Raw genomic sequence first — 26,257 nt, 5'->3', positions numbered from 1 at the left:
TCTGATGGCCTCACTCCTTTTAAGGGCAGGGGACCAGAGGACTAGCTGGGGGCCCCAGGGCTGCACCCAGCCTGCACCCAGGGCCGGCCTCACGCGAGGCCTCCTTCCCCCACGCTCGGGCACACACATACACACTCTCTAGCCATTTGTTCCTTTGATGTGTGCTAAGTGAAACATAATTACCCACTTTGTCACATCGCATGTGACTTTGATGGCCCAGTGTGTGGGCTTTTTTTAAAAATACATTAGAAGGTCCTCAAGGGGAAACCATGTTCCTCTGGGGAGTTGTTTCAGGACCTGGATGTGGTTCTAAACAACGAAATCACCAGAACCAGTCCTCCCAGTTAGGAGAAGCTGCTTCTTCCCCACTGCTTCCTATCACCTGCGAAAATAGACCAGGCAGTAAAGGAAAAACAGAGTGGGGGAGGGCAGGAAGAGGCATATCTGTAAGGCCTTAATGAAGAAGAGGGGGAGCGCGGGAAGGGAAACAACGGGGCAAGAGCGCCCTGTAATACACCAGTTCTGCATGACAAATTGTTTTCAAAACCAAGGATGGATGTCTCTGCAGGAATCCTCTCACTACACCTTCCAAGCATCCTACTTAAGCATGCATTTCGTACCTTTCCCAAATCCCTGAGCTCCAAGTCTCATTTCTCCTGCTGGCACAGATCCTTCCTTCCCAGACATGCAAAACTCATCCATCCTACAGCAAGCAATCCCTACCCCTCTTCACCACACCCTCTTCCCGGACCGTGCTGCGCTTTCAAAGGGCGGCTGCTGGCTACACACCTGTATTCACACACGTGCGTGCACATAGCTGTACACACGGGCACATGCATGCACACATATGCAGACATCACACGTGCGCGCGCGCACGCACACACACACACACACACACACACACACACTCACACAGTCTGCGCCCCTGACCCTCAGCGCCTTCACTCCTTTGTGGGCCCACACTATACCCCCTGGAAATGGAACTTCCTCTAGACATTTCAAGCCTATAAATGCTGTCAGGCATCAGGCTGTGAGTTCCCTTAAATGCAAAGCCTCCTCATTCCTGCAATTAATTGGCGTTGCTGCACTAATCTTGAGGCAGCCTGCCTGTAACAAAAGTGCAGAGGGGGAGGTGGTGGGAGCTGAGCCATGTGCGGGGTTTACAGTGCAGGATACAGGAAAGCCACAAATTTTCGTTTTTGTGTAAAGCCAGAATGCACTGTCTGATTTACATTAGCAATTTTCAATCATCTTTTATTAGTGCTAGATTGATTTTCTGTTCATATTTTTTAATGTATGAAAGCATAATAATCTGAATAACTTTCATGTCTGGTCAGCTGATTAAAAACATTGCCACCCAATTGCTTATTAAGAAGCTCGAATGAGGCCCTCAGGAAAACCCCTTTGGATGGCAGCAGACGTGTGCTAAATGAAATGGTTACACTGTTGGTGGGAATGCAAGTTGGTACAGCCACTTTGGAAAACAGTGGAGGTCCCTCAAAAAGTTAAAAATAGAGCTACCCTTTGATCCAGCAATTGCACTACTGGATATTTACCCCCAAGATACAGATGTAGTGAAGAGAAGGGCCATATGCACCCCAATGTTCGTAGCAGCATTGTCCACAATAGCTAAACTGTGGAAGGAGCTGAGATGCCCTTCAACAGATGGATGGATAAAGAAGATGTGGTCCATATACACAAAGGAATATTACTCAGCCATTTGAAGCATTTGCAGCAACATGGACGGGTCTGGAGGAGATTATGCTAAGTGAAATAAGTCAAGCAGAGAAAGACAATTATCATATGGTTTCGCTCATTTATGGAACGCAAGAATAGAAGGGAGATCGGTAGGAAACGCAAGAATAGAAGGGAGATCGGTAGGAAAAGGAAGGGAAGAATGAAGGGGGGTAAACAGAAGAAGGAATGAACCACGAGAGACTATGGACTTTGGGAAACAAACTGAGGGCTTCAGAGGGGAGGGGGGCAGGGGATTGGGATAGCCCAGTGATGGGTATTAAGGAGGGCACGTATTGCATGGTGCACTGGGTGTTATATGCAAACAATGAATCATGGAACTTTACATAAAAAACTAAGGATGTACTGTATGGTGACTAACATAACATAATAATTTTAAAAAGTGGTAATCTTTAAAATGAAGTGGCTTGAGGATTCAATATCAATGGTCTATGTCTCTGGGTGTCCACCTTCGGCCGTGGGATGGCGGGTCTCAGGGAGTTTTCAGAATGGTTCATTCAATCCTTCATTCTGGCCTCATTCCAGGCAAGTAGTTCAAGAAGCCAAGGGTGCAAATGAATTTCATCTCTAATCTGCCTGGCTGTGTGAACTTGTCTCTAATGTGTAAGCTCTCCACACCTCTGTTTCCTCATCTATAAAATGGGGACATTGATCAAGATGACTTATATGGGCCTTTTCGGGTCTAAAGCAAATGGATCTAATGAAAGACACACACCGTCCTAACAGTGGGTTTACCTTTTGTGGGGAAGATGCCATATGTTTATACCCAAGTACAATGCAAGGCAATATGTTTTACGTGCTAGGGAAGATATGAAACATGATAAGAATTTGGAAGTGAAGATCACTTCTTAGTGGGGTAAGCAGAGGGGACTCCATGGAAGAGGGGGCATCTGAGTCATGTCCTTGGGGGTGAGTGTTTCACTGACAGACTGAGTGGAGCATGAACCATGCCTTGAGATCGTAACATTGCACTCCTGGGAAGGAGGGAAGGGTGATCTGAACGATACGGTGTGTGGAATTACAATGAAAAAGGCCATCTCAAGTATCTCAGGGGGTCACAGGCTGCCATGAGATCAAGAAGGCTGACCATTACATCCTGAGGAAACCCTGCTGCAGATAACAGGCCTCTGGTCCTCCTGATGGGCCCTGCCGGGTCTGCCAGTGGCCACCTGGGAAACCTCCCCACGGTGCTCTTTACGGTGGGAACTGGATTCGTGTTCCCCAAGCCTTGTGGCACCTATAAATCTTGCTTAGTGTTCTGTGGACAATAAATGCTGCTTTTCCAGAAACTCAGAAGCGACACCCAGGAGATAAATGGCAGGCCTCTCACATTTCTCAGACATTCTGGACTGTCTTCCTTTGCTTTCTCTGCATCACGGTCTTTCGCTGGGGCTTCTTCTTAATAATGGTTCTGGTTCTTGTACTATCTGCTCCTGAGTTGTATGTGGCCTTCCATTTGTCCTTCATAAATCATCCCCATTATCCTGTCTGGTGCCCCTCATACTCCCCATGAGACCGGACACAGGGAGTACTCCTCAAGGGAGGAAGATAGATTCTTGAATTTATTAAACTGCAGTGAACTAAAATGAGTCTTGAATTTTGAGTTAGAACATTGAATGTGAGACCTAGCTCTTCCCCATTCTGCTATGGGTACTTTGTCATCTTCCATTACAAATACGATCCTTTGTTTACTCATCTGTCAAATGGGCACAATGGCCTTTCCAGACAGGGTATTTGGGAGAGAATCCAATGACATGACAAATACAATTTATTTTGCCAATAATGTAACTGTACAGAGAGAAATCCTCTTTACCATTTTAAAAAGAGTGAACAAGAGCCTTTCCATAAACAAAGCAATGTATGTGATTTAAAATTATGCGTACATATTGGGGCGCCTGCGTGGCTCCGTTGGTTAAGGGTCTACTCTTGAGTTCGGCTCAGGTCATGATCTCAGGGTTGTGAGTCTGCTTGGGATTCTCTTTCTCTCTCTCTCCCCCTCTCCCTCTGCCCACCTCCCCCCGCCCCCGCACACTCTCTCTAGATAAAGAAATTAAATCTTAAAAGAAATAATGTGTACATATCCCATAGCTTCTCTCGAGCAGTGTGTAATTCCCTTTACAGTCAGGGAATGCTGGCCCGTTTCTAACTGAAGTCTGTATGTGGTGCCTCTTCATTTATTCTCCTCCGTGCCTTTTCTACTGGGTATGGAATTCCTCCAGTGCTTCTACTGGGCATTTAGCTGTAGAGCTGTCTCAAAGGGTGACCACGTCCTATCCCACGTCCTATCCTCTGGACAAGAGCACTTAAGTAATGGAGACAATCGAAGGGTCCTATCTGGCAATTTAAGGGTCAGTTCACCCTCCTCTCGGGGAGTGGATCACACTGTGGACAGGACCCACAGAGAGCGCCTTGCCCTTGCCCCGACCTGTCAGTTGCCTTCAGGACAGCCCACTCCTCCAAGAAGCAAGAGTATCTTTCTCCTGAAGGCTGCAACTTCTCACCGCAGGTGGCCCCCAGCAGGGGCAGCAGGCTGCCTCAGTCCACCAGGTCAGCGCTTCTGCCTCCAGACAGGAAGCTTTTCTCCGGCCCGCCTGCTGTTCCTTCCCTGAGAACAGTCTCTCATATCCTTTCTCCCCCCCAAGGCAGAGCTCCAGTGTCATTTTTGGAGCTTAGAAGTCACTTTGAACCTTTGAGTTCTATGATAGAAGATTCCTCCTTGTCTGAAAGGATACAGGAAGGCAGAAAAAGCCAAGAACATGAGAGAAGGACCACATATTTGTTCAAAATTGAGGATGTGGACAGTGTGGTCTTGGTTATTGGTAGGAATTTGTAGTGGGGTTAAGGTTTTAAAAACCTTTAAAAATCCCCTTCAGGGGCTTGATTGTTTGGGTGAAGGCCCTTTGAAATCACATCACTGCTGGTCAAAAATACATTTGAAAGTGTGAATGTTGGAGGAGGAAAGGGGGAGTCAGAAGCGCACTTGTGCAAATATAGGGACATAAATGACTCAGTTTCCTTTTCTGTGAAGAAGATAATGATGCTGAGTTGCTTTGCTGGCAGATCAGCTAATGGGTGGGTGTTGTGTTAATTAACGGCATACAGAATTGCAAGAGCATAAAAACTTTAGAATTATCCTAGTGTAGTATGATTGTGGGCGCATTGACCAGCCTGCGTATGCCGGTATTTATAAAAGCGAGGGCATCGGAGAAAGTCGGTGGAGAAAGCAGACGGCACGTGCACACAGAGCGAGAGCAGCTCAGGGCTGAGTAAGGGAATCTAGAGTACAGTGCCATGCTCGTAGAGTTGACACATTTTTCCTGATTAAATGGGAGTGTAATACTTTGGATGCTTTTGGTGGCAATTAACTGAACCCTTAAGCTGACCGCCTTTGTCCACCCCGTGTACCATGAGCTGACTATGGTCAAAGACAGGTTCGGTGGGGGTCTGGAAGAATTCACCTCCTTCTTTTTGGTTGGGGAGGGATATGCAGCCCATCTCCTGTGTGGTGCGATCATCCATGGCTGCAAATTGAGAGACAGGAAAGTGAATATCAGGCATTTTTAGCCTCTGCTGTGGGAGGCAGCCTCTGCCAGAAGAAAAGAAAGGAGGGGAGAATAAAAGTGTTCTATACAGATGTCAGCAACTAGCAACTTTGTAAACAATGGACTTGTAGATAAAAATCTGGGATTTGTTGGGAACTCTTCCCTCTGTGAACACCTGAGACAACTGAGAGAAGCTTCTTTCCAACGGCCAGCGATATGTTTGCCTAATTCGTTTATCCGCAGTCCCTGCCCCCGTGTGTGATCAGTCTGCAAAGTTTTGGCTTTGTAGTGCTTTCCTCCACCCATGGGTCATCCCCAACTGCAGGCCCTCCAGGATATGCCCGGGGTACCTGCCTTGTAGATTGGATTCCTCCACTGTAGCCCTGCTGGGCATCAACAGAGTGTGTGAAGGAGGGCTCGGGGACAGCTAGCAGCTTTGCATTCCTGTGAAGTCTACTTGCTTTGCAAAACCAGATATGGTAAAATATGTATCTGGCAGCCCTGCAAATCATGACTGACCCCCTGCTTGGACCTGAAAGGAATGGGGGCAGTTCTATGGAAAAAGGAGGCAGAAGTCCTGGTGGGAAATTAGATGGCCAGCGACACTGCCTAACCCACAGGCATCCATCTGATGCACCCCTCTTTTCCAAATCAAGCACCAGTCGTGCCTCTTCAGTAAACCCACTGGCCATTCTCTCTCTCATTTCCTCAAATTACACACCAGCCACTGCAACAGCAAAGGTTTCTTCCCTATCAGACCAGAGCAGCATATGAACGTTGTTCCTTCTCCTCCCTCTTTCCTGATGAATTTTTCATCATTAAAGGGAAAATGTCATTTTGGTGACAGATATTAGTATGATTGGTGTCAGGAATGAATCTTCCTTTCTCTGTCAGCCTTGCTTCACAAAATCCTAAGACAATGTTCTGTTAAAAGGCCACTTCCATTCCCAACTCAAGCAGCGTGCGAGAAGGGCAGGCTTCGGCTGTGATGGATGGGTTTAGTCAAGGCTGGAGCTGTGCCAGGGAGCGCAGCTGGAGCCTGACCCTTCCACCACCAGGCGAGCGGGAGGAGGTTTCTGGGAAACCCATGTCTTATTTCTGGCTGAATTCTGTTGGGAGCATAGTCTTAAAAAAGGGGAAACCTGCAGCTCTATTTGGTGACAAGGCTTTAAGAGATAGGAGATTTGCCATCATCAGTGGCATATAGAGTGATGCAAATCCAAACACTTACTTTGGAGAGCTGACCTAGAAATGGAAATTTTTGTTTTCTTTCAGCGGAAATGTAGGCCAGCCTCTCTAGATGTTTTTCTAGGTGTAGATCTGAGCCTTGCGTGAGCTGGAGGTAATAACGTGTTCCCCTCTACATCATGCCTCATCCGATGCTCTGCATAAAATAACCTTTCGGAACTCATTTAGAGCTCAATTTCTTCATGCGTGACATAAAAATAATAGTACCTAGTCTATCTCTTTCATTTACCGAGAGGTCAGTTCAATGCAATGAACTCTTACTCTGGGCCACATACTTTGCCATGCCTTGCGGTGGTATGAAATGAACAAGAAATGGTACCTGCCTTCAGGGCGCTTAGATGAGTTCAGACAAATATATGGTCAACTATAATACAAAAAATTATGTAGGATATACCATATATATGTATATGTATGTATGTGTATATGTATGTATGTTTGTATATGTATATGTGTGTGTGTGTATATATATACATATATATATACATTTACATATACATATACATATACATATACATATACATATACATATACATATACATATCATGAAGGAAATAGAATTTTAACTGGTCCTTGAAGTCTGAGTGGGATTTAGAAAACTGTGAACGGAAGGGAAGGGAATTCTGGCAGAGCCGAATAGTCAAGTATCTGAGATACATAGAGAAGCTGGAGAGTCAAGGGATGAAGGATGAGGGTAGAGGTGGGGCTGCAACAAGGACTAATCCTAGAGAGTTGGCTTGGATGCTTCTAAGGGCCGTGATTGCCAAACTTGGGAACTTGAACTATATGTCGTAGGCAGGGAAACACCGGAGTTTTCTGAACAGGTAACAAACGTCACTGAGCTACACTTTAGAAAGGCAGAGCTAGCTTTTGTGGACAGAATTATTTATACCAGGTGCTGTCTACTTTTCCTGACCCAAATCTTATTTTTAAAATATTTTGTCATATCCCCATTACTATGCAAAATTAAGTTCATGGAAAAATAAGCTACCTATACACTTACTTTCAGAAATGGCCTGTATAATGTGCTAAATGGATCTATGAGAGAAATAAATAGAAAGTGATTAATAATCAAATAAGTGTAAAATACATCCTTAAGCTCAGCAATATCATAGGATGTGATGATGTGTAGATGTCTGTGTCCCTGTAGAGACTCTCCATGAATGTGATGGCTGCAATATCGGAAAGGAGGGGGGTAGGATTGGTGACTCAAATCCCATGAGAAGCGGTGCTGCTGGTCATGCGATTTTTCAAACCAGTGATTGTTCAAACTGATGAACAAATCAAAGCACACTCTTCTCTGAGTTTACAGGTAGTTTCATTCCTGGAGGATTAGGAAGCATTAAAACTTTGCAAAAATGTTCTGTTTATATAGCAAATGGAGTACAGCCTAGGCTTAGATTAAAAAAAAAAAAAAAAAGTTTTCACTCACGTCAGTGCCAGGCGGGCACTCGACGTCTGTGACTGAATGTCTTGGGCATCCCTGAGTGTCCAGCCTCCCTGGCCCCCATGCACTGAGTGGCAGGACTGTCTCCACAATTATGGTGACAGCTGATCTCCCCCCCACCACCTTCTTACCACCCCCCAAGGAGTCTATCCTGTCCCTGTGAGAAAGCATCGGTTTAGGTAGAAGCAGGGTTGGGGAGAGAGAGATGAGTTAAGATTTAATTAAAATAGCAGCCTCAGTGGTTGGTGGAGTCTGGAAAGGAGGAAAAAATGCAGGAGACGTGCGCACACAGGTGAGATAAGGGATGTTAATGTCCGCGGTAAAGTTTAAAGTGCTACGCAAATATTGTTGCTGTTAGAGCTAAATGTCATTATATTCACTTCACAGAAAGGAAATCTGAAGCGCTAAAATGGTGCAGTGACTTTTCCAAAGACATAGAACAGGTCAGGAATTGCATTAGACACCAAATGTCTCAGACCTACATTTTCACTATCATTACGAATGCAAAGGAGCTACCACTCAGCGTGGAGAATTATAAGCAGAGAACTGGAGCAGAGCAAATACAAAGATGGAAACAACTTGTGGAAAGAGTCAAATTCCAAGGGCTCTATTGAGCGCCTCCTTATTTCATGGAATGCCTGGAAAACCAGGATTCCAAACGACAATCGAGATTCTACCATCCAACCACTTCCATGTTTGCTTATGCTTCTAAATATTCATCAGTAACATTTAAGACAAAGGAAAGAGATAATTACAAGGAGAGTTTTTTCAAGATTTTAAAGGTTAACAGGATTCTTGGCATTTGTGTCCTGTCAATTTCCATGTAATTACGCTCAATTCCCAGAATTCAGAGTCAGTTGCGCCTGTTAAAGCTTAAAGCCAGTATCCTTGGAAAATAATTTATAAGATCGTTTCTCAAATTTTTCGGGTTCAAACCAAGCAGTCTGGCTAATAGTCTGATTATTATTAATGTTATTCTTGCATGGAGTGTGCTAGGAGGTCATAAATTGGTTGTAGGGATTAGAGTGGATTTTTTATGAGTGTGGTGAGCTAGCTTTCCCAAGAGCAAAAGGAGTGCACTGAAAATATTTATAAAACCTGATTTATAAGCTTCTCTTATTTTGGTCTGATAAATAATAAGAACATGGAAAGTGCACCCCAGTTCCTTGGAACTGTACTGCCCTTTGGAAGAAAGTAAGGGGTCTGGTAGAAATGTCTGTGTATTGGGACGCCTGGGTAGCGCAGTCTTTAAGCGTCTGCCTTTGGCTCAGGGCGTAATCCCGGCATTCCGGGATCGTAGTCCCACATCAGGCTCCTCCACTGGGAGCCTGCTTCTTCCTTTCCCACTCCCCCTGCTGTGTTCCCTCTCTTGCTGGCTGTCTCTCTGTCACATAAATAAATAAAATCTTTAAAAAAAAAAATATCTGTGTAGGGGAAGGAATGGCCTCATGGTAAAATATTGAGACTTTAAACTCTAGGTGTTTTTACATGTTTATTCATTCAATCATCCATCTTACATTGTTTTATTATTGTCAATATTTTATCTCGTTCTGTGCTGAGATAGAGTGATTATGAATAAGACACTGTCTACTTTTCTGTTCTCTTGTAATCTTGCACTTTTCCTTTGTAATATGTACTCCACTTGTGATTCATTGATTATCTGTACAATTATTTCTAATGTTCGTCTTTGCAGCAGACTGTGGCCTTGGGGGCTGGACCAAGAGCCTGACAGTCTCTGTTGTATCACACCACCTACCTAGCACAGACCCGTGGCATAAATGTGAGACGATGGCTGCTTTCACTCCAGCTGGGCAATTAGAAACAATCTTTCCAACAAATTTATTTGACTCTTGATTTGGGGGAAATTTTTCTAGAGCCGTTCTGGTTTTGGGCTTCCCGTATCTCTGGAGCACTGGGGCCCCATGCATATTTTTCAGCTGCATCTTCATGAAAAGAAAGTGACTAACAGAGTTTCCCAAATGAAGTTATAGTGAAGCAAACCAGGGGGAGCATAAGCTGGGCTCACAGCCCTGAGTATTATCTATTGTTTTGGACGATGGCTGTCACAGTGATCTTCCACTACAGTGAAAAATGAAGAGTTGTATGTAAAACTGATTGCTCCTCATCATCTCCTGGAAAGTGGCTGACATAGGGAAGTGATGGGGTGGAGAACAAAAGCCATGGGACCAAGAGTTTAAAGACACATATCGTAACCCAGTTCTGGTTGTGCCAAGTTGAGCCTTTAGAAGGAGGGAGTCAAGGGAGCCAAGAAAACTGCCCGAGTACATCGGGAAACAGTGCTCAAGGGCAGAGTGAGGGCAGACGGAGCAGGTGTCCCAAGACGTTGTTAAGAATAGAAGTCAGGAGTCAGACAAGGAGGAAATAGCCATTTGAGAGAAGGATGAGAGCAGAAGGCAGCCCCAGTCCGACAAACTCTGCCCACAGGAGGCTTTCCCCTGCTCAGGGTTCACTTTGCACAGAAACCACACACACATTTTCCTGCAGCATTTCAAGCATGCTCCTACCAAGTGTATACAAATATGCTCGAATGGGTGTGCTGTAAGGTGTGCAGGGGGAAGGACAAGCATAATTTCATGATCTCTGGCAATGTGGACAATAGAATTACTGAGTAGATAGGAACATGACATTAGAAAGGTCACCCCAGGTCACATCAATTCAGATCTTCTAGTTACCTCTTTCGGACAGTGGCACTTTTGCATGGGAATCCTACTTCAAAGGTTAGAGGTATACATCAGACACCCCTAACCTAATAAACCAGTATACGTCTGTCACCCATTAATTCATCCCAGCCTTCTCTTATCCTATTTAGATACTATTTCTGCCTGAATAACCTTTTATACAGACATGCTTGTCTTTATCCTTAAACTTCCCTCTTTCAATTTCTTGGGGTGCTTTTTTTTTTTTCTTTCTTTCTTTTTTTTTTTTTTTTTGATATCTAGCTAGAGTTTGGTCATTAAGTCACGTCCACCCTATCTTTATACTTCATGAATACCAAATACCTTCATCTTCTTACTGGTTCTTCAGTGGCAGTTCTTGCCAGAAAATCTTTATAATTAGAATTTTCCCAGCTGTACTATTAGCTGAATTTCACCGAATACTTACCAGAAACCTATTAAGTGCCAAGTATTGTGTTAGGCCTCAGGAATATAACAGAGGAAAAGACAGTTTAAATGATTAAAAGGATTGTGAATGCTACAGCTACTGACGCAATGAGCATTTACCCTCAGCGAATGGAACAGCTTCGGTCAGGTCTTTAGGAGGAGACTAGAACTTAGGAGGATGAATAGAACTTAGCTAGGGATGTGCAGGGGCAGTATCCTAAACAGGAATTCATCATGGGCAAAAGCCCAGAGTGGAGGAAGAGGAACCTGTGACAGATCGAAAAAAGAACAAATTAAAATTAAGACTGATACGGCTCTCTAACGGCGGATGTGACAGGAGGAAAGGTGAAAACTGAGCCCTCGTCATGAGGTTCTCGAAACCACATCAAAGATGTGGGGCTTTGGGGCGCCTGGGTGGCTCAGACAGTTAAGCTTCTGACTCTTGATTTCGGCTCAGGTCGTGATCTCAGGGTCATGGGATCAAGCCCCGTGTCCGGCTCTATGCTCAGTGCAGGGTCTGCTTGACCCTCTCCCTCTGCTCCTTCCCCCACTTGTGCTCTCTCTCTTAAATAAATAAATAAATAAATAAATAAATAAATAAATAAAATCTTAAAAAAAAAAAGGAGGGGGCTCTATTCAAATGACTTCATGGAGCTCCTAAAGATTGAATCAGCAGAGTGACATAGTCAGATTTTCAGGAAAACCTTATTTCCCATTTTTAGCTTGAAAGAGATCTGACAAGAGCAGCTGAGAGAAATCCATGTAAGAGAGAGGCTCACCATTCTAGAGAAGACAATAGGAGGGATGATGGCTTAGGCCGTGGCTGGACAGCTGGGGTTGAGCTAGGTGGCCAGATAGGAAAGATATTTCGGTTAAGACGCCACGAGAGGGAGAAGGATTGATTGGATTATGTGAGAGTTGGCAGCAGTGAGGGAGAAGAGATTGAAAGTGACTCCCGATGTCTGACTTCAGAAACCGGGCGCACGAGATTCCTCTGTTATTTCTGAGCTACAGTAATAACTATTAGAGGTAATATTTGAAGAATTTATACCAGTAATTTTGAGTAAAGGTAACATCTCTTTTTTTTTGTTTCTATTTTCCCCAATGTGCTTCTAATAGCTTTCATAAAATGTGTGACTCAACATTTTTTTTTTCCTTTGACAAAATACCCTATCTGCAGACAATATTCCACAGTACCCAAAATGGGTTGTAAGGATCAGAGCTTGGGAGCCACTGGCCATGACTATTTCCAACGTGCTTTTTTGGAGGAATGGGGTGGAAGAATAATCACTAGCCACCCTTCGTGGCGTCTGTACTGAATATCAGGTTTTCACTGGGTACTTTACAAATACCATCTCATTTAACCATCATAGCAAGTATATGAGGTGGGTGATATTCGTATTTAATAGAGGAGAAAATTGAGGCTCTGAGAGGTAGGAAAATCATCCAAGGTGAACCTAGCAATTTGAAGAGCTCAGCGTTCAAGCCAAAGCCAACATCCATGTTCCGTACACTCCTGATGGCTGTTCCTAATTCCACTGCCCAGAGTCCAGCATCTTAGAAGAGCACTTTTTATTTTATTTATTCATTCATTCATCCACTCATTCATTCATTCATTTATGTATAGGGGGTGGAGCAGAGGGGCAAAGGGAGAAGGAGAGAGAGAATCTTAAGTAGGGTCCAAGTCCAGCTCAGAGCCTGATGTGGGGCTCCATCTCACAACCCTGAGATCATGACCTGAGCTGAAATTAGGAGTTGGTGGCCTAACTGACTGAGCCACTCAGGCGCCCCTTAAAAGCACACTTTAGATGTTTTCTCCTAAAATATGTTGTATTGCATTTGCCCACTTCTCTGCACACTCACACAACTTTTGGACTGTTTGCATCTCATCCATGTCCATTGCAGATTTAATCACTTAGGGGAATTTAATATCTTCCGCAAACTTGGTCGAGTTCTCTATGAATTCCCTTTGAGGTCATTGATAAAAATATTACATTTGGTTGGTCCCAGCAGGTAGTCCTTGGGGAATCTAGAATTAATACCTCTCCATATAGAAGCACGTCAGTCTATCCTTGATTTTGCCTTAGCTTTAAGCTAATTCTCTACCTTTGAAAAAGAAGATCGTCTTCTCATTACCCATTTTGTTTTTAAGGCATCTTTGATCTTGACACCTTGTCAAAACTGTTGTGAAAACTTAGGTTAATTATTTTCACGTGTTATCCCTTATTCCCATGTACACTCAAAACATTTCCCCGTTCTTTTCCCCCCAGGTTCAATGCTACCTGGGCACAAATGAAGTCCACTCTTCCAAACCACTCACAAGTGGTTCTGACTATTTCACTACCTGAAGCACCCCTTGGGGGAGCTTTTTGGCAAACCAGAGGAAGAAGGTGTGCAAAGGTTTAGGGAAACCATTTCTTTCCAGGAGGGAAAGCCGACATCCACGCTCAGGTTAGGAGGAATGACATGTTCTCACTGCAGTCTTCATTGCTCCCTGTGAAAGTCCCCAAACTCCTAATGGTAATGCATAAAGATGGGCAGATAAGGTAAAAGTCGGGATGCTGCAGAAGCCTACAGAAATGTGTTCAATTATCTCTTGAATTTCTAAGACTAAATAAAATAAAGAATAAATATGCTTTGAATGTGGAGGATTTAAAAAAAATTTTTTTTTTTTAATGAAAGACACTATATGGATGGTGTGGTGTCTTTAGACGAACTCGACAACAACTGAAGTAAAGAGGGGAAAAGGAAGTGGGATGGTTTGTGAATTAGCCGAGTTAGACACCCAGGCTTCTGTAAATACTAAATAGTAAATAGTTCAGAATGCGTTTAGTCCTCTTAAAAATGTGTGGGTTGGCTTCCAATCTGCCCACCTTTTCCTCACCCATGTCCCCATATTCCCCTGTCTACCCATGTCCTTCCCCAGCTCCATTCCTCTCCCTCCCACCCCTCCACCAGCCCCCACAAACAGTGAGCACTTCACAAATTGAACTCAGGCACCTACACCTTCAGAAACCTTCAAGTGAATTATGTTAGTCTCCATCAGGTCACTTCTTGAGGCAAGTTAACTCAGCTTGAACACTAACCCATCTGATTAGGCGTTTCTTTTTAATCCACATGTTGCGCTAGTCAATGCACTTGCGGAAACCAGCAAGCGAGTGTGTGCGTGTGTGTGTGTGCGTGTGTGTGTGTGTGTGATGTAGCAATGTTGTAAATGTGTTATGATCAAAGCAAAATAACATCCCAGAAGTTCAGCCAGGACCCCATTTATAATAAAAAATATTGATTGATCTCAGGGATAGCAAAGATCAGTTCTACCCAATTACACTCTCGATGCCCCTTCTAAAGCAGTGTGACTCAGGGATTATTTCACAGCTTAGTCTTTTATATACAACTGTTATTATAAAATGGTCGTTGTGACACATAAGATACGTATAACATTTATATATGTATTTGCATGTATACATATATATGCGTGTAAGTAGTATTTACTAAGTATCCTAAATGGTTATCCTAAGAAACTCAGGAGAGATTGAGACAAAAAGAGCAGAATGAATCTCATACATGAAGTCCAGGAGAGAGAAAAAAAATTGCTAACAGAAAGGAAAGAAAGTGAGAGAGAGGAATTAAAAATAAAAAGAAGAGGAGGGATAGAGATAAAGGGAACATGCAATAAGCTCTTCAGCAGGCAAAGATGGGGGAAAATAAGCCCCCCAAAAGTCAAAAGACACAGGGTATAAAACTTACTAGTTGAGTTGACCTCTAAGACCCTTCCAACCATGATATTCTAATAGTCTAGTCTTAAAAGGATGGCTTAAATATTCTCTTTTATGGCTGGATGCCTAGCATAGACTATGATCTCGACAGCCATGTCCCAGCTAGGCTTTAGGGGAAGATTCCCAAATGGGCAATTAATTTAGATTTAATAGGACTGTTACTGTAAGTTTAAATAAATGCCAGTTAAATATTAACAGCGTATTTATTGAAGATTAACATTGCTGGTTGCATTGTGGGATTTTCTTTTCCTTAAAGAAACCCTTTATCTGAAGACTTTTAATCATCTTGGCTCTGCCATCAGCTTGCCTTAGATGCAGGGCAGCTCTTTTTATTACTTTGTTCAAACAGCGTTCTGAATTGTGAAGTGCATGCCTTGGTGCAGGAGAGTGTGGAAGGACATGAGGAGGAGGGCTTTTTCTCCACAGGAAGGACTGATAAGTGAATATGAAGGATAAAGTGCTTTTGAGGAGAGTGTCAAGAAGCATTAAAACTATAGGCTAGGAGAGTTGGAGGGGCCCTTGGAGGTCACCTAAACCAAACTCTTCCTTTAGAAGCGAAGTAGAAGCGACTTGACCATCTACATGCAGCCAGCAGGTGGCAGGCGATACCATAGACCCCTCCAGCCTCACTTTGGAGCCGCCATCTTACATTAGGGGTTAAATTTTAAGAGGTCATGAGCCTCTTTAGCTGCATTAGGAGGCATAAAATCTACTCAAAGACCCATATTTCATGAGCATGCTGGTTCTATTGACAACTAAAAAATCAGAAAAAGAAACTAAGAATTCAAAAAAGCACCTTATCTCAGGTGACCTAATGATGGCCCAAGTTGAGACTAGAACCTAGATCTTTTGGTTTATGAAATTGTATTCATAAAATGTCACCTCCAGGAAAAAGTACTACTGAACCCGTATGGTTTTGAGCAAATTTTTGTCTCTTCTGTTGCTGTTCTTGGCTGGTGAACAAGGAGTAACACCACTAAGGAAAATGCAGAGGAAAGGTTAAAGAAAGAAATGAGTAAAGGAGAATTGTTTGGGGAGAAAATAATTCAGGCGTAGAGGCAAGCCAAGTTCCTCTGACAGTAAACTTGGGGTGTTAGTTCCGAGTTGGGGGCTGGTGAGATTGTCATTCAGAGGGCTCTTTCTCTACGAGAAACCCCAACCCAACTCTGGTGGGGTTCCATCTTGTGACCCTCGGAACTGGTGTCCGTCTATGCATGTAGACAGATGTCTGCGTGGACCCCTCATTCCCTTCTACAGAGGTCATGAGGCTAATCCTGAAGCCCTGTTCCGGGAGGTTCCAATGTAGGAATTAGGAAAGATGAGGCAAGCACAGGATATTATCATCAAATGATGAGTCTAAGAGCTAGACCTGAGGAGGCTTTGAATTCAGCCATCAGGCACACAGGAACTAAGAAGGGCATAAAGGGGGTGTCTGCCTTCGGCTCAGGGCGTGATCCCGGCTTTCCGGGATCGAGTCCCACATCGGGCTCCTCTGCTGGGAGCCTGCTTCTTCCTCTCCCACTCCCCTGCTGTGTTCCCTCTCTCGCTGTCTCTCTGTCACATTAAAAAAAAAAAAAAAAAAAAAAAATCTTAAAAAAAAAAAGAAGGGCATAAAGGTTCGTGGAAGGAGTGGAAGGAGTTGAAGGAAGTCGGAGCGGATTCCTCACTTAATGATGGGATGAAGGTGTCTCGTCTTTCAGGTTCTTTCACTACATTTCAGTTATATGCGGGGGCGCGACAGATCAAAGTTCCCAGGCTGCCGCACGGAGAGCAAGCCCTAGCCCGTTTCTCAAGCCCGGTCGGTTTCCCACAGGCCTATATCCTGTGGACTTTTGTAGAACGACGACGCTGAGACACTCTGGTGGGAGCTGCAGGGGCACCCTCTTCCTGTCCTGGTTTGAAGGCTAAGCTACTTCCCTTTTATGACCACGTCTCAGCATGAAGTGTCTGCTCTCTCTGTCACGAAACCTCTCAGGATCCGTACGCTGGTGGTGCTCCCAGGCCTGTGCTCAGTGGGTCGCCCCTGGGTTCTCTGAAGATCGCACCTGGCACTCCACTGTCCCTGCTGGTCCCAGGACAGTGGTGCCCGCGTTTTCACCCCTGCCGTGTGTGTGGTAGGCCTTTGCCGAGCTCCTGATATCTACTGTCTTATTTCCTCATCACACCACCATTTTGTGATAGGTACCACGATGACCATTATTTCACAAATGAAGTCATTTTCCCAAAGTCAAGGTCACACAGCTAGTGATGAAGATGATGAGTGTTTGACTTCTGGTCTGTCTGAGTCCAAAGCCCACGGTCATTCTTCATTGATAAATTTGTACTGAAAACATCAGTAAGTGAATGAACGCAGAGTGTTGGAAGAGTTAGGGGTTTTCAGTCAGGGTACTGCAGCTGTACCCATCATTCGTTCAAACGAGGACGACCTGAGAATATGAAAGGTAGCTTCTGCCCATGTCCCTTCCGGTCTTGGGCTGTGTGGCTTCTGTCCTATCTGCCCGCAACTGGATGCCCGCCCTCACCACCCGTCCCCTTCATCTCTGCACAGTGAAGTCCCCGATTAAAGTCATTTCTTGGGGAAACGTTTCCTCATCTTCCAGATTCCATGAGAACCTTCTGTCATATGCATTCTCTGATTTCCTCCTTATCACAACTGGATCTACTGTTTTGTAAAATTATTTCTTTACTATCTGTCTGGCCTGCTAGACAGTGTGCTTTACGAGGGTAAGTCTCGTGTTGATTTTGTTTTTGCCTCTGTCACCCACAGCTTCAGGGCACTGGCTAGCCCACAGCTGGCATTCAGAGTGCACTAAATGCCTGTTTGTTATACAGATGAGTTTCTCACTTACATTTATAAATCTTAGAGTCTACCTCCTCCTCTCCTAATGCCACTTTAAATGAAGCTTGGGAAACCATGGTCAGTGCCTGGAAATCTGGGCATGCTAATGGGTCAAATGGATTCCAAGGGGGAGGTATGTTTTAGCTTGGTTTTCTTAGCACTGAGAATGTTCTTGAGGGCTTGCAGGGAGCATGGGGTTGAGTTCATTATAACCTCAAAAGTCATGAATGTAAATAAGAATAAGACCACTGCCAAACCTAACAGCACTAGGCTATAAGCAAATCAAAGGCAGGGGCTATGTGTTTCATTTTTGTACCAGTAACTCCAACGAGATTCCCACTGCATCAGAAGAGCTCAAAATCTACCTGTCCATGTTTACTGAATACACTGAATTCAATTGAATAATTGGATACCCAGAGGTATTCTGAGCAGTAAGAGTATCACTTTTTCGGTAGTTCTCTCTCTTGCCCACAGACGTAGCAGCCAAAGGAGGTATTTTATTCATTAGCTCGCAAGCAGTATCCTTACCTGATACTTGTAGCAGAAAGCTCCACTGGGAAGGAGCCAGGCATCCTGAGTTCTAGCTCTGATTTACCAGTTATGACCTTTATGTCCCCGCGGTAACGACCTCTCCCTCCTGGGTTCAATCCCCCACTTAGGAAATAAGTGTGTTATACGGAATATCTTCCAAGGTCCCCTCTGACCATATCATTCTATTATGACCAAAACCTAGGTAAGGAAAAATTTTGCCCCAAAGACCCCTGGCTTGTGGGATGCTCCCCTTTGGGCCTCTGGCTTTTGCTTTCATGGCACTTTGATTTCAATCATTCATTGTGCTCTCCCTTACTTTTCCGTCTGCCTACCGATTATTCTTCTGACCATCTCTCCCCTTCATGTACCTCTTAGAAAGTTGCGTGGCTTTCAAAGCCCATAGATAGCCTGACCTTTGCCACTTTTTCCTGCTTTCCCTTTCTCTTCTCTCTATTCGTGACCCCTTTTTTCTCCTTGGAGGCTTCTTCCCCTTCTTCAAGTTGCTCTTTTGCTGTATCTGTTGAAATCCTAACATGCTGGACTCTAGCCCAGATGAACAATGATTTTATTTTGATCTTATATTCATATAGGTGGAAAAGAATAGTGTGTATTTTTCCAAAGTCCAGCCCATCCCGGCTCCCCTAGAGGCAGCTCTTTATCCAGATCCACACTGCCCTTTCTGATTAAACTTTTCAATGTGTGCTCCGTGCCAAGCCACTCTAACTGCCCTGCATTTCTCATCTTCCTGCCTGCGCTCCTATTTGGAATCTCCACCAGGAGAGGGGGGCCTTTAGCCTTTTTAGAGAAGGAGAAGCAGAACTGGCATTTCTTAAGCTAGTGCTCTTCTTTTGGTCTTTTGTGTGTGTAGAATATTCATGGCTCTTTAGTAGCTAACCCTGGCTTACTGTAGGTAACATAGAGTAAAACAAAAACAGCAGCCAATTTCCCTTTTGCTGAGAATTTCTTTCCTGTTCCAACCCTGCTTTAGTGTGTAGATGTTACTGCTGCCAGAAGTCTCTCTCTACCCCTGTCTCCTCACCTGCCTGCCAGCTCTCCAGGGTCTGCAAGGCAAGATCCCACCTCCCCCTCCTTCGCAGTCAAGGGATCATTAAAGGGAGTATGATTGTTTTCTTTTGCTCAGCGTGTGTGTGTGTGCGTGTGTGTGCATGCGCGCGGGTGTGTGTATGTGCGTGCGCGCGGGTGTGTGTATGTGTATGTGTGTCTGTGAGCTTGAAAGGCATTGTCCTATAGATATTTTTATAACCTGAAGCAATTACAGCTGTCAGCACAGAGACAAGATGTGACAAGTTGATTTATGTGTACGGTATATGTGTATGCAGGAGGGAAGGGAGGAAGGAGAGGGAGACGGGGGGGTGGGGGGGTGGGGAGGAGAAGGTGGAGGTGGGCGCTTGTTAGGATGCTGCTTTCCAGGAGGCAGAAAGGAAGTTGTTTCTATAAAGAACACAAATAATGAAATTGCTTCGACTGTCATCCCTTTTTCATTAACTCAGATATGCTGGGGAAAATAAAATAAATCCAGCAGTTTTTATGAAGTACGAGACAGGATACAAGATAAGCCACTAAGTGTTGGTTATATTTAGGGATTAGAGGATGGGCAGGGAGTTGACATATGATTTTGATTTTGATCTTCATCTATTTAAACAACTTCATCAAGGAGTTCGAATGAAATGGATTCTGCTTTGTTAATTACGCGGGCATCTCTGGTCTTTCACCACTTTCTAAACTTCCATTTTTTGAATAAAGTTTGGGTCCCTGGGCCCAGAGAGCAGGTAAGAGGTTGCAAGTGATTTTTCTCTCTGCACCCCGAGCCTTACCTGAGCTCTGCTGGGTTTCCTACCTGACGCTGCAGCTCAGCGCTCTCCCTTCAGGGCCAGAGACAAAGATGGTTTGACTGTCAATGGCATGCAGACTGGTATAAACTGAACATCTTAAAGAGCCCCTATGAAGAATTATTTTCCTGCCCAGTCATAATAATGAAGTGGTGGCAGGCAAAATGTATTAATAAAGCATCTTACACCTTAAATGGATTCTAAGTATTTTCCTGTAGAGTTAATCATGTACGTAGGTCCCTAGGGAAGGCCAGTTGTTGTCATTATCCACATTCCCAGATGCAAAGAACTAATGCTCATTTGTATCTACCTGGGAATTAGACGCAAGAGCCAGGACTAGAATTTATTATGAAAGGAATCATCCCTGCCATTCCCAAGCCTGTAGGGAAATGACTCCAAAGCCCAGAACGAATCCCTCTCCCTTCCCCACTACTGTAATTATTTCCAGCTGAGGTGGTGAGGATGCGTGTACACAGAGGGGTGGGGGGGGGCATGAAGGACAGGTAAAACAGATCTATGGATGATTAGAGGTAACCCCTCGGCTTTAGGGAAAGAACCCCAAATTCAGTGGACTATAAATCAGCAAACACAATCTTCCTCTTTACTTACTATTTCCAAAGTTTCCCATTGTAAAATGGACATAAAATAGGGTCTTGCAAGAATGGACTGGTGCAAGAATAGGTTTTTCTCTTTATTTTTTTTTTCAAAAATATAAACAAAACTCTCCTGCTCTCCACAGATGACTTTTTTTATTTTATTTTTTTTTACTGATAGTAAAGTCATTTGTCGTAGCCGTAAGTTGACAGTTGATTTTTCTGGTGCTATATATCAAATGGTCCCCATGGGCCAAAAGTAGCAGATGGGTTTCCCTGAGAATTTAATCTCAGCAGAAGTCACCGGAGATGAGGGAAAAATGGCCCTAATGGTGGATTAATTGAAATCTTCAGTGTAAGTTGCTCAACTTTTCTGGTTGATCACTTTACGATCAACTATTAAAAGGGAAAGCATGTTTGCTCAGTCTGTCTTTGTTGACCTGGAGTATCTGCTCCCACATCTGCAAACCCTACCTCCAATTCTACCAATCTAAAGTAGTCAGAGGAGGGAGTAGGAGGGTAAGATGCTTGTTTCATCTCTAACACAGGTGTTATGTACCTGTAAGTGGTGGTTATTACCTGCAAGGTGTAAGGACTTCTCTGACACCAGGACTCTTACAGTTAGAATGATTCAATCTTTTTGGTGTTGGCTAGATGGCTTTGGGAAGAACATTTTTCTGTTATTTAACAGCTGTTGAATAAAACCAGCTTCCCAGTGGGATCTGATAGAAAGTTGAGGGGGGAAGAAACAAAGTCACTGCTGGTTGCCTCTTCTCTATCCCCAGGGAGATTCTGGATCAGTGTAGGGAGCTCAGATCTGGAATTCCTTGAGGAGAGAGTATGCTTGTGTTGGCACTGCTATGTGGACTGGGCTGCTCGGGACTTCTCCCTAACTCAGGGGCCAGGCCCAGGAAGGGGAATGCACTTTCTGTCTGAGCTGGACTTCAGGGAGAAATTAAAATGTAGGTATGCAGGGATCCACAGAGCCAGAGAGGAGAAGTGACAGGAACTGAGGCAAATCCAGTTTTTCCCTGGGTCCCAAGAATTCAAAAAACACACCTCTTAACGATGAAATCAGCTCTGCAAGACTGTGAAACCCAGGGAACTTGGGAGCCCGCAGTATAAATAAAGCAAGTGGCTCACACTCATTCATCTGAATGAGCACTTTTGCAGGGCTAGCATCTTTTAATGTCGACAAAACAAGAATAAAGAATGTAAGTTAGTGTCGAAACTTGACCAAAATTTTGATGAGATTTTGCCAGTTTCACACGCTAAGGGGCTTCTGAGGTTTTGCATTTATTTTATGTGTGGAAGATCTCTGTTTAGAATGGTGGAGATGAGTCTCCGGTGTTTGAAAGTAGCTTTCCTGGGGGGGCTGGTGGGGTGGGCATTGACCATTGAATAAAAATTAGATTATTCTAAAGCGTCCTTCCAACACTCTAAATTTACTCTAAATGCTAATGGATTTAATCTGGTAATTTTAAAGGTGCATGCAAGCATGCTGCAGGGTTTTCCTTTCCTAGTTAATTAGTTTGTGACCCTTATTAAGATGTCTTGGGCTTATTAAGACTGTGTGGTAACTTTGCCTTTCTTCTTAATTTGGAAGTGACAGGTCTTCAAGGGGGGAAATGGTTAAACTCCTCGCCTTGGCTGGCGCACTGCCGGGGCGCGGCGCGGCAGGGGTTAAGGTGGGCTCCCGCGCCCCGCGCCCCGCGCCCGCCCGCCGGGATGAGCGCGCAGTCCGCCCGCTCGCTCGCCGCCAGCCCCGGAGAAAGTGGCGGTCAGTGATGGAGCTGCTGCCATGACAACCCCGGCGGTCTGGGCCCGCGCGCGTCGGGGCTGCTCCCGGGAGGAAGGCGGCGCGGAGGCCGGGGGCGGCCGCTGAGCGTGGCGTCCGCGCGGCTCCGGTGCCTGCTGCGCCTCGCCTTCCCCAGCGAGCGAGCGAGCGAGCGAGGGGCCGCCGCGGTGCGCTCAGCCGGGCCGCTCCTGCCTCGGCCGCCGCCGCGGCGCCTGGCCCTGCCGAGACCGGCCGGATCGCAGCGGCTGCAGCGCTCATTTCGGCTCGGAGGAAGTTGACCGGGAGGCTGCCGCAGGATCCCCGGGTTCGGATCGCACGAAGCTTGGCGGAGCCGCCTCCTGCGTGCTCTACTTTCCATCTTGGCTATTGTTACGGATTGTTTTTCTGCCGACGGTCCTTCCTCCGAAACTTACAAAGAAAGTGTTGGATTTCCCCTTGTTCGAACTAAGGAATTGCCGATCACCTCTGGGGAGCCGGATCTGACCCACCCCCTGTCCCCTTCTGGTACCAAAGTGCTTACTCCACTCCAAAGTGCCATGTCAGAACTGCTAACGGGAAGAAGGGACTCCTGAGACGTGCCCACACCTTTGCACCTGCCTTGCGCTTCCCCTTTCTTGGCCATCTTCCCCGGCCGAAGCAGCACCGAGGAAGCCCCCTTCGCTGTCCTCCGTGGAAATTGGTTATCCGAGGCCGGATTTGGGGGAGGAATATTAGACTTAGAGGAGTCTGCGCGCTTTTCTCCTCCCGCGCCTCTCGGTCGCCGCTAGTTCACTGCTGGGTCCCTGAGCTCGCTCCCTCACCCCACCCACTTCCTGTGCTCGCCCGGGGGTGTGTGTGTGCCGCGCCGCTGCCGGAGTTCTGGGAAGTTGTGGCTGTCGAGGATGGGGGTCTGTGGGTACCTGTTCCTGCCCTGGAAGTGCCTCGTGGTTGTGTCTCTCAGGCTGCTGTTCCTTGTACCCACAGGAGTGCCCGTGCGCAGCGGAGATGCCACCTTCCCCAAAGCTATGGACAACGTGACGGTCCGGCAGGGGGAGAGCGCCACCCTCAGGTAGGGAGCGGTCTTTCTTCGATGAATTGACGATGATGTGTGTGGGTTGTGGGGGGAGAGGGGCAGGGGTGCAGGTGTGTGCACTGGAGCAGCTGGCACGGAGGTCGCTGGTTCCTTAGGCTGCGGGATTCATGCATGAGCTGAGTGCCCTGCCTCGGGAACGTGGTGGTGTTAGGGAAACGCTCAGAGGTTGGGGAGATGAGTTGTTTTCCCAAAACTGGCCTCCTTGGCTCAGGACTTGGTAAGCATGAGGGGCGGCTGAGGCAGGGAGTCACTGAGATTGAGGGCAGTGGCCTGGGCACTGTGTGTGCCGGAACCTGGTGGCCATGGTGCCTGGGGACCTGGCTGGGGCTCAGCGTGAACAGTCATCTCTGAAGTTAATGAGTCCCAAAGGACGAGTCTGGCTTCGTGTGAATGCCTTCACTCTGCCCATGCCATGGGGAGTTGCCAGTGGGCTTTTGTATTCTGGCAGAACTGCTGTTTTGTCCTGGGCTTGGCTGTGTCTGGGCATTTCTGGGGTGCCTTAGTGGCATGAGCCGGTGGGTAGAAGGACATGCTTTTTCTTGTCTAAACATGGCTTTCTGAGATTGAAGTCATGGAGACGCGTCTGATGTGTCCATGGAAAATATCATTAACTCTGGTTAGCTGTTCTCTCTGGTGCTGTCCACTAAATCAAGATGTGCAAAACTCATGTACTGAACAGATCGGAGATTTCAGGGTTGAGTTGGGTCCTGATTGGCTTCTGGGGTTAAGGCTTGCAGTATATGAGGAGGAGAAGAAGACTCTTGGCTATGTCTTGTGTAAGGTGGGATGAGTCTGTGTCCCGGCTTACCCTGTCTACTGGCATGTTAACTCAATTTTCAGTGTCTACACACTGCACCACTTGTAAGAGGGTAACAGAGAATTAGTGATTATAGTGGGGAATCTTACTCTCTAGAATTTTAGAAAGAGTCAGCATGAGGTAGAAGTTAAGAAGGTTCATGAGAAGAATGATTTCTCTGCCTCTTTGATTTAATATGCCTTCTTACATGAAGTTTCCCAGACTGGGCCATTGAGCTGGCTGCAAGGCAACATGGCAATATTCCTGTCCTTCGCCTGTGAAGGTTCTTGGAAAGATAATCTTGGTGCTGGTGTCCATTGTTTTGCCCCTGTGTCTGTTCTTCTAAAATTGCATTCTTTGTGGATGGTACCCTCAAGGAAAAAGCCGCAGGGCAGAAAATGTTGAGGAGGGGGCCCTGGCAGTACAGGGCTGACTTGTCAGGATATTGCCAAAGGAAGTTTGTGATTTACGGACCCACACAGGGCCTGCAAAGCATCCCATCTTCCACTGCCTTTGGGGAACTGATGTCCATGGCCCCAGTGAATTCCTACTTATTCATTGGCTCAGGAAACCCACCTCTTCCACTAAGCCCTTTAGGGACAATTTTGAACAAAGGTTAAGTACCTAACTGCCTCCCACCCCGGAATTACTAGATCTGCTTTATAAGGGGATTTCACAGAGCTCTAAAAATGCTGTGATTTCAGACTACTTAACGAGAGATACAGAAATGAAGCCCTAACACAATACGATGATGAATTTAGTGTTCTCTGGATGTTCCCTTTGTCCCCAACCCTTAGCTGCAAGCAGTAGTCCCCAAGAGATAAGAAAGAGTCATTCTCACGTGGAGAACATTTTAGGAACAGATTGGATGGTATTTTCAAGGAGAAGGTGGAAGGTAGTCAGCTCTGGAGATTTGGAGAAAAAGAAACAGCAAAGGGGCCCTGACAGACAATGGTCCCACATCGTAGGAACAATGATGGGGGGGGGGTGGTTGGATGAGCCAGGATCTGGTCTTAGCCCCAGAGGGCAGCCCCTGAGGTTCATGAGACCCGAGACTCTCTGGAGAGTGGCTGAATTCAGCAGACTCTGAGCCAGGGCATGGGCCTTTGGTAGGAACAGCTTCTCTTTAAAACCGCATTATCATTTGCTGGATGCTTCTCTTTCTTTATTTTTCCTTCCGTGCCTTTCTTGCTCACTCTGGGCTTCCCTGTCCCTGTTCCTTTCAGGCACTAAGGTCTGTTTGCATTTTCCCATCTGCTCTGGTCTTGTTTGGGTGTAGATGGAGGTGGTGGGATATGGTGAGGCTTCCTCTTTAGACCCAACACTGCCATGACATAAAAAGGCCCTCCTAGAACAACTCCCGCCATTCTGTGCCACATTCAGTGCCAGCTCCTGGGACGAAATGTCTCACTGACATGCAGAAGGAAGAGCGTTCCAGTGGATGGAGCCCTACAGAGCAGGGATTAGAGGAGCTAGGATGTGACTGACACCAACCCAACGGCCATGGGCCTGATTTAGGGTGTGAACTGGGTTAGCAGGTGTCACAGACGGCTTGCACAGAGGGTGCTCATGCCTCTCCAGATGACCTTCATTCTTCTCATGCTCTCATGCACTGGAGCTAGCGAGGTCCGCCATGTTGGGGTGTACTTTTGTGGCGTGTGAGCCCTTGAACTCTCAAGCATAGTCTCTGTACCATGTAATTCTGTGTGCAAAGAAGCAAATAGGAATTTCAGAACGTATTTTGTTTGCGTAAAAATTGCTACATTTGCACATAACCTGACTCCAGGTTGTAGCCCTCTAGTGACTCAGGGCTCTGGGTTTTTTGTTTTGGTTTGTTGCTTTTTTGTGTATTTATATGGATCTTTTCTTTTTTCTTCCCTCTTTCCCTTCC

The 26,257-nt window shown here is 45.6% G+C and overlaps 1 protein-coding gene across 3 annotated transcripts in view; it reads left to right on the top strand.

Moving 5' to 3' along the window:
- NTM (neurotrimin) overlaps nt 1-26,257 on the top strand; it is a 658,310-nt gene that overhangs the window by 232,998 nt on the left and 399,055 nt on the right. For 2 of the 3 annotated variants that reach the window (XM_040631016.1, XM_008688321.2), the window contains exon 3: nt 23,462-23,546. In XM_040631016.1, the coding sequence (XP_040486950.1) occupies nt 23,462-23,546 (85 nt within the window). Of the gene's footprint in view, nt 1-22,808; nt 23,547-26,257 lie in introns of those variants that run through there. The other variant, XM_040631017.1, reaches the window with a different exon arrangement.

The sequence above is a fragment of the Ursus maritimus genome, unplaced genomic scaffold, assembly GCF_017311325.1.
Source record: "Ursus maritimus isolate PB19 unplaced genomic scaffold, ASM1731132v1 scaffold_16, whole genome shotgun sequence".
Lineage (NCBI taxonomy): Eukaryota > Metazoa > Chordata > Mammalia > Carnivora > Ursidae > Ursus > Ursus maritimus.
Note: the sequence above shows the minus strand (reverse complement) of the source record. Positions and strands in the feature narration are given on the sequence as shown.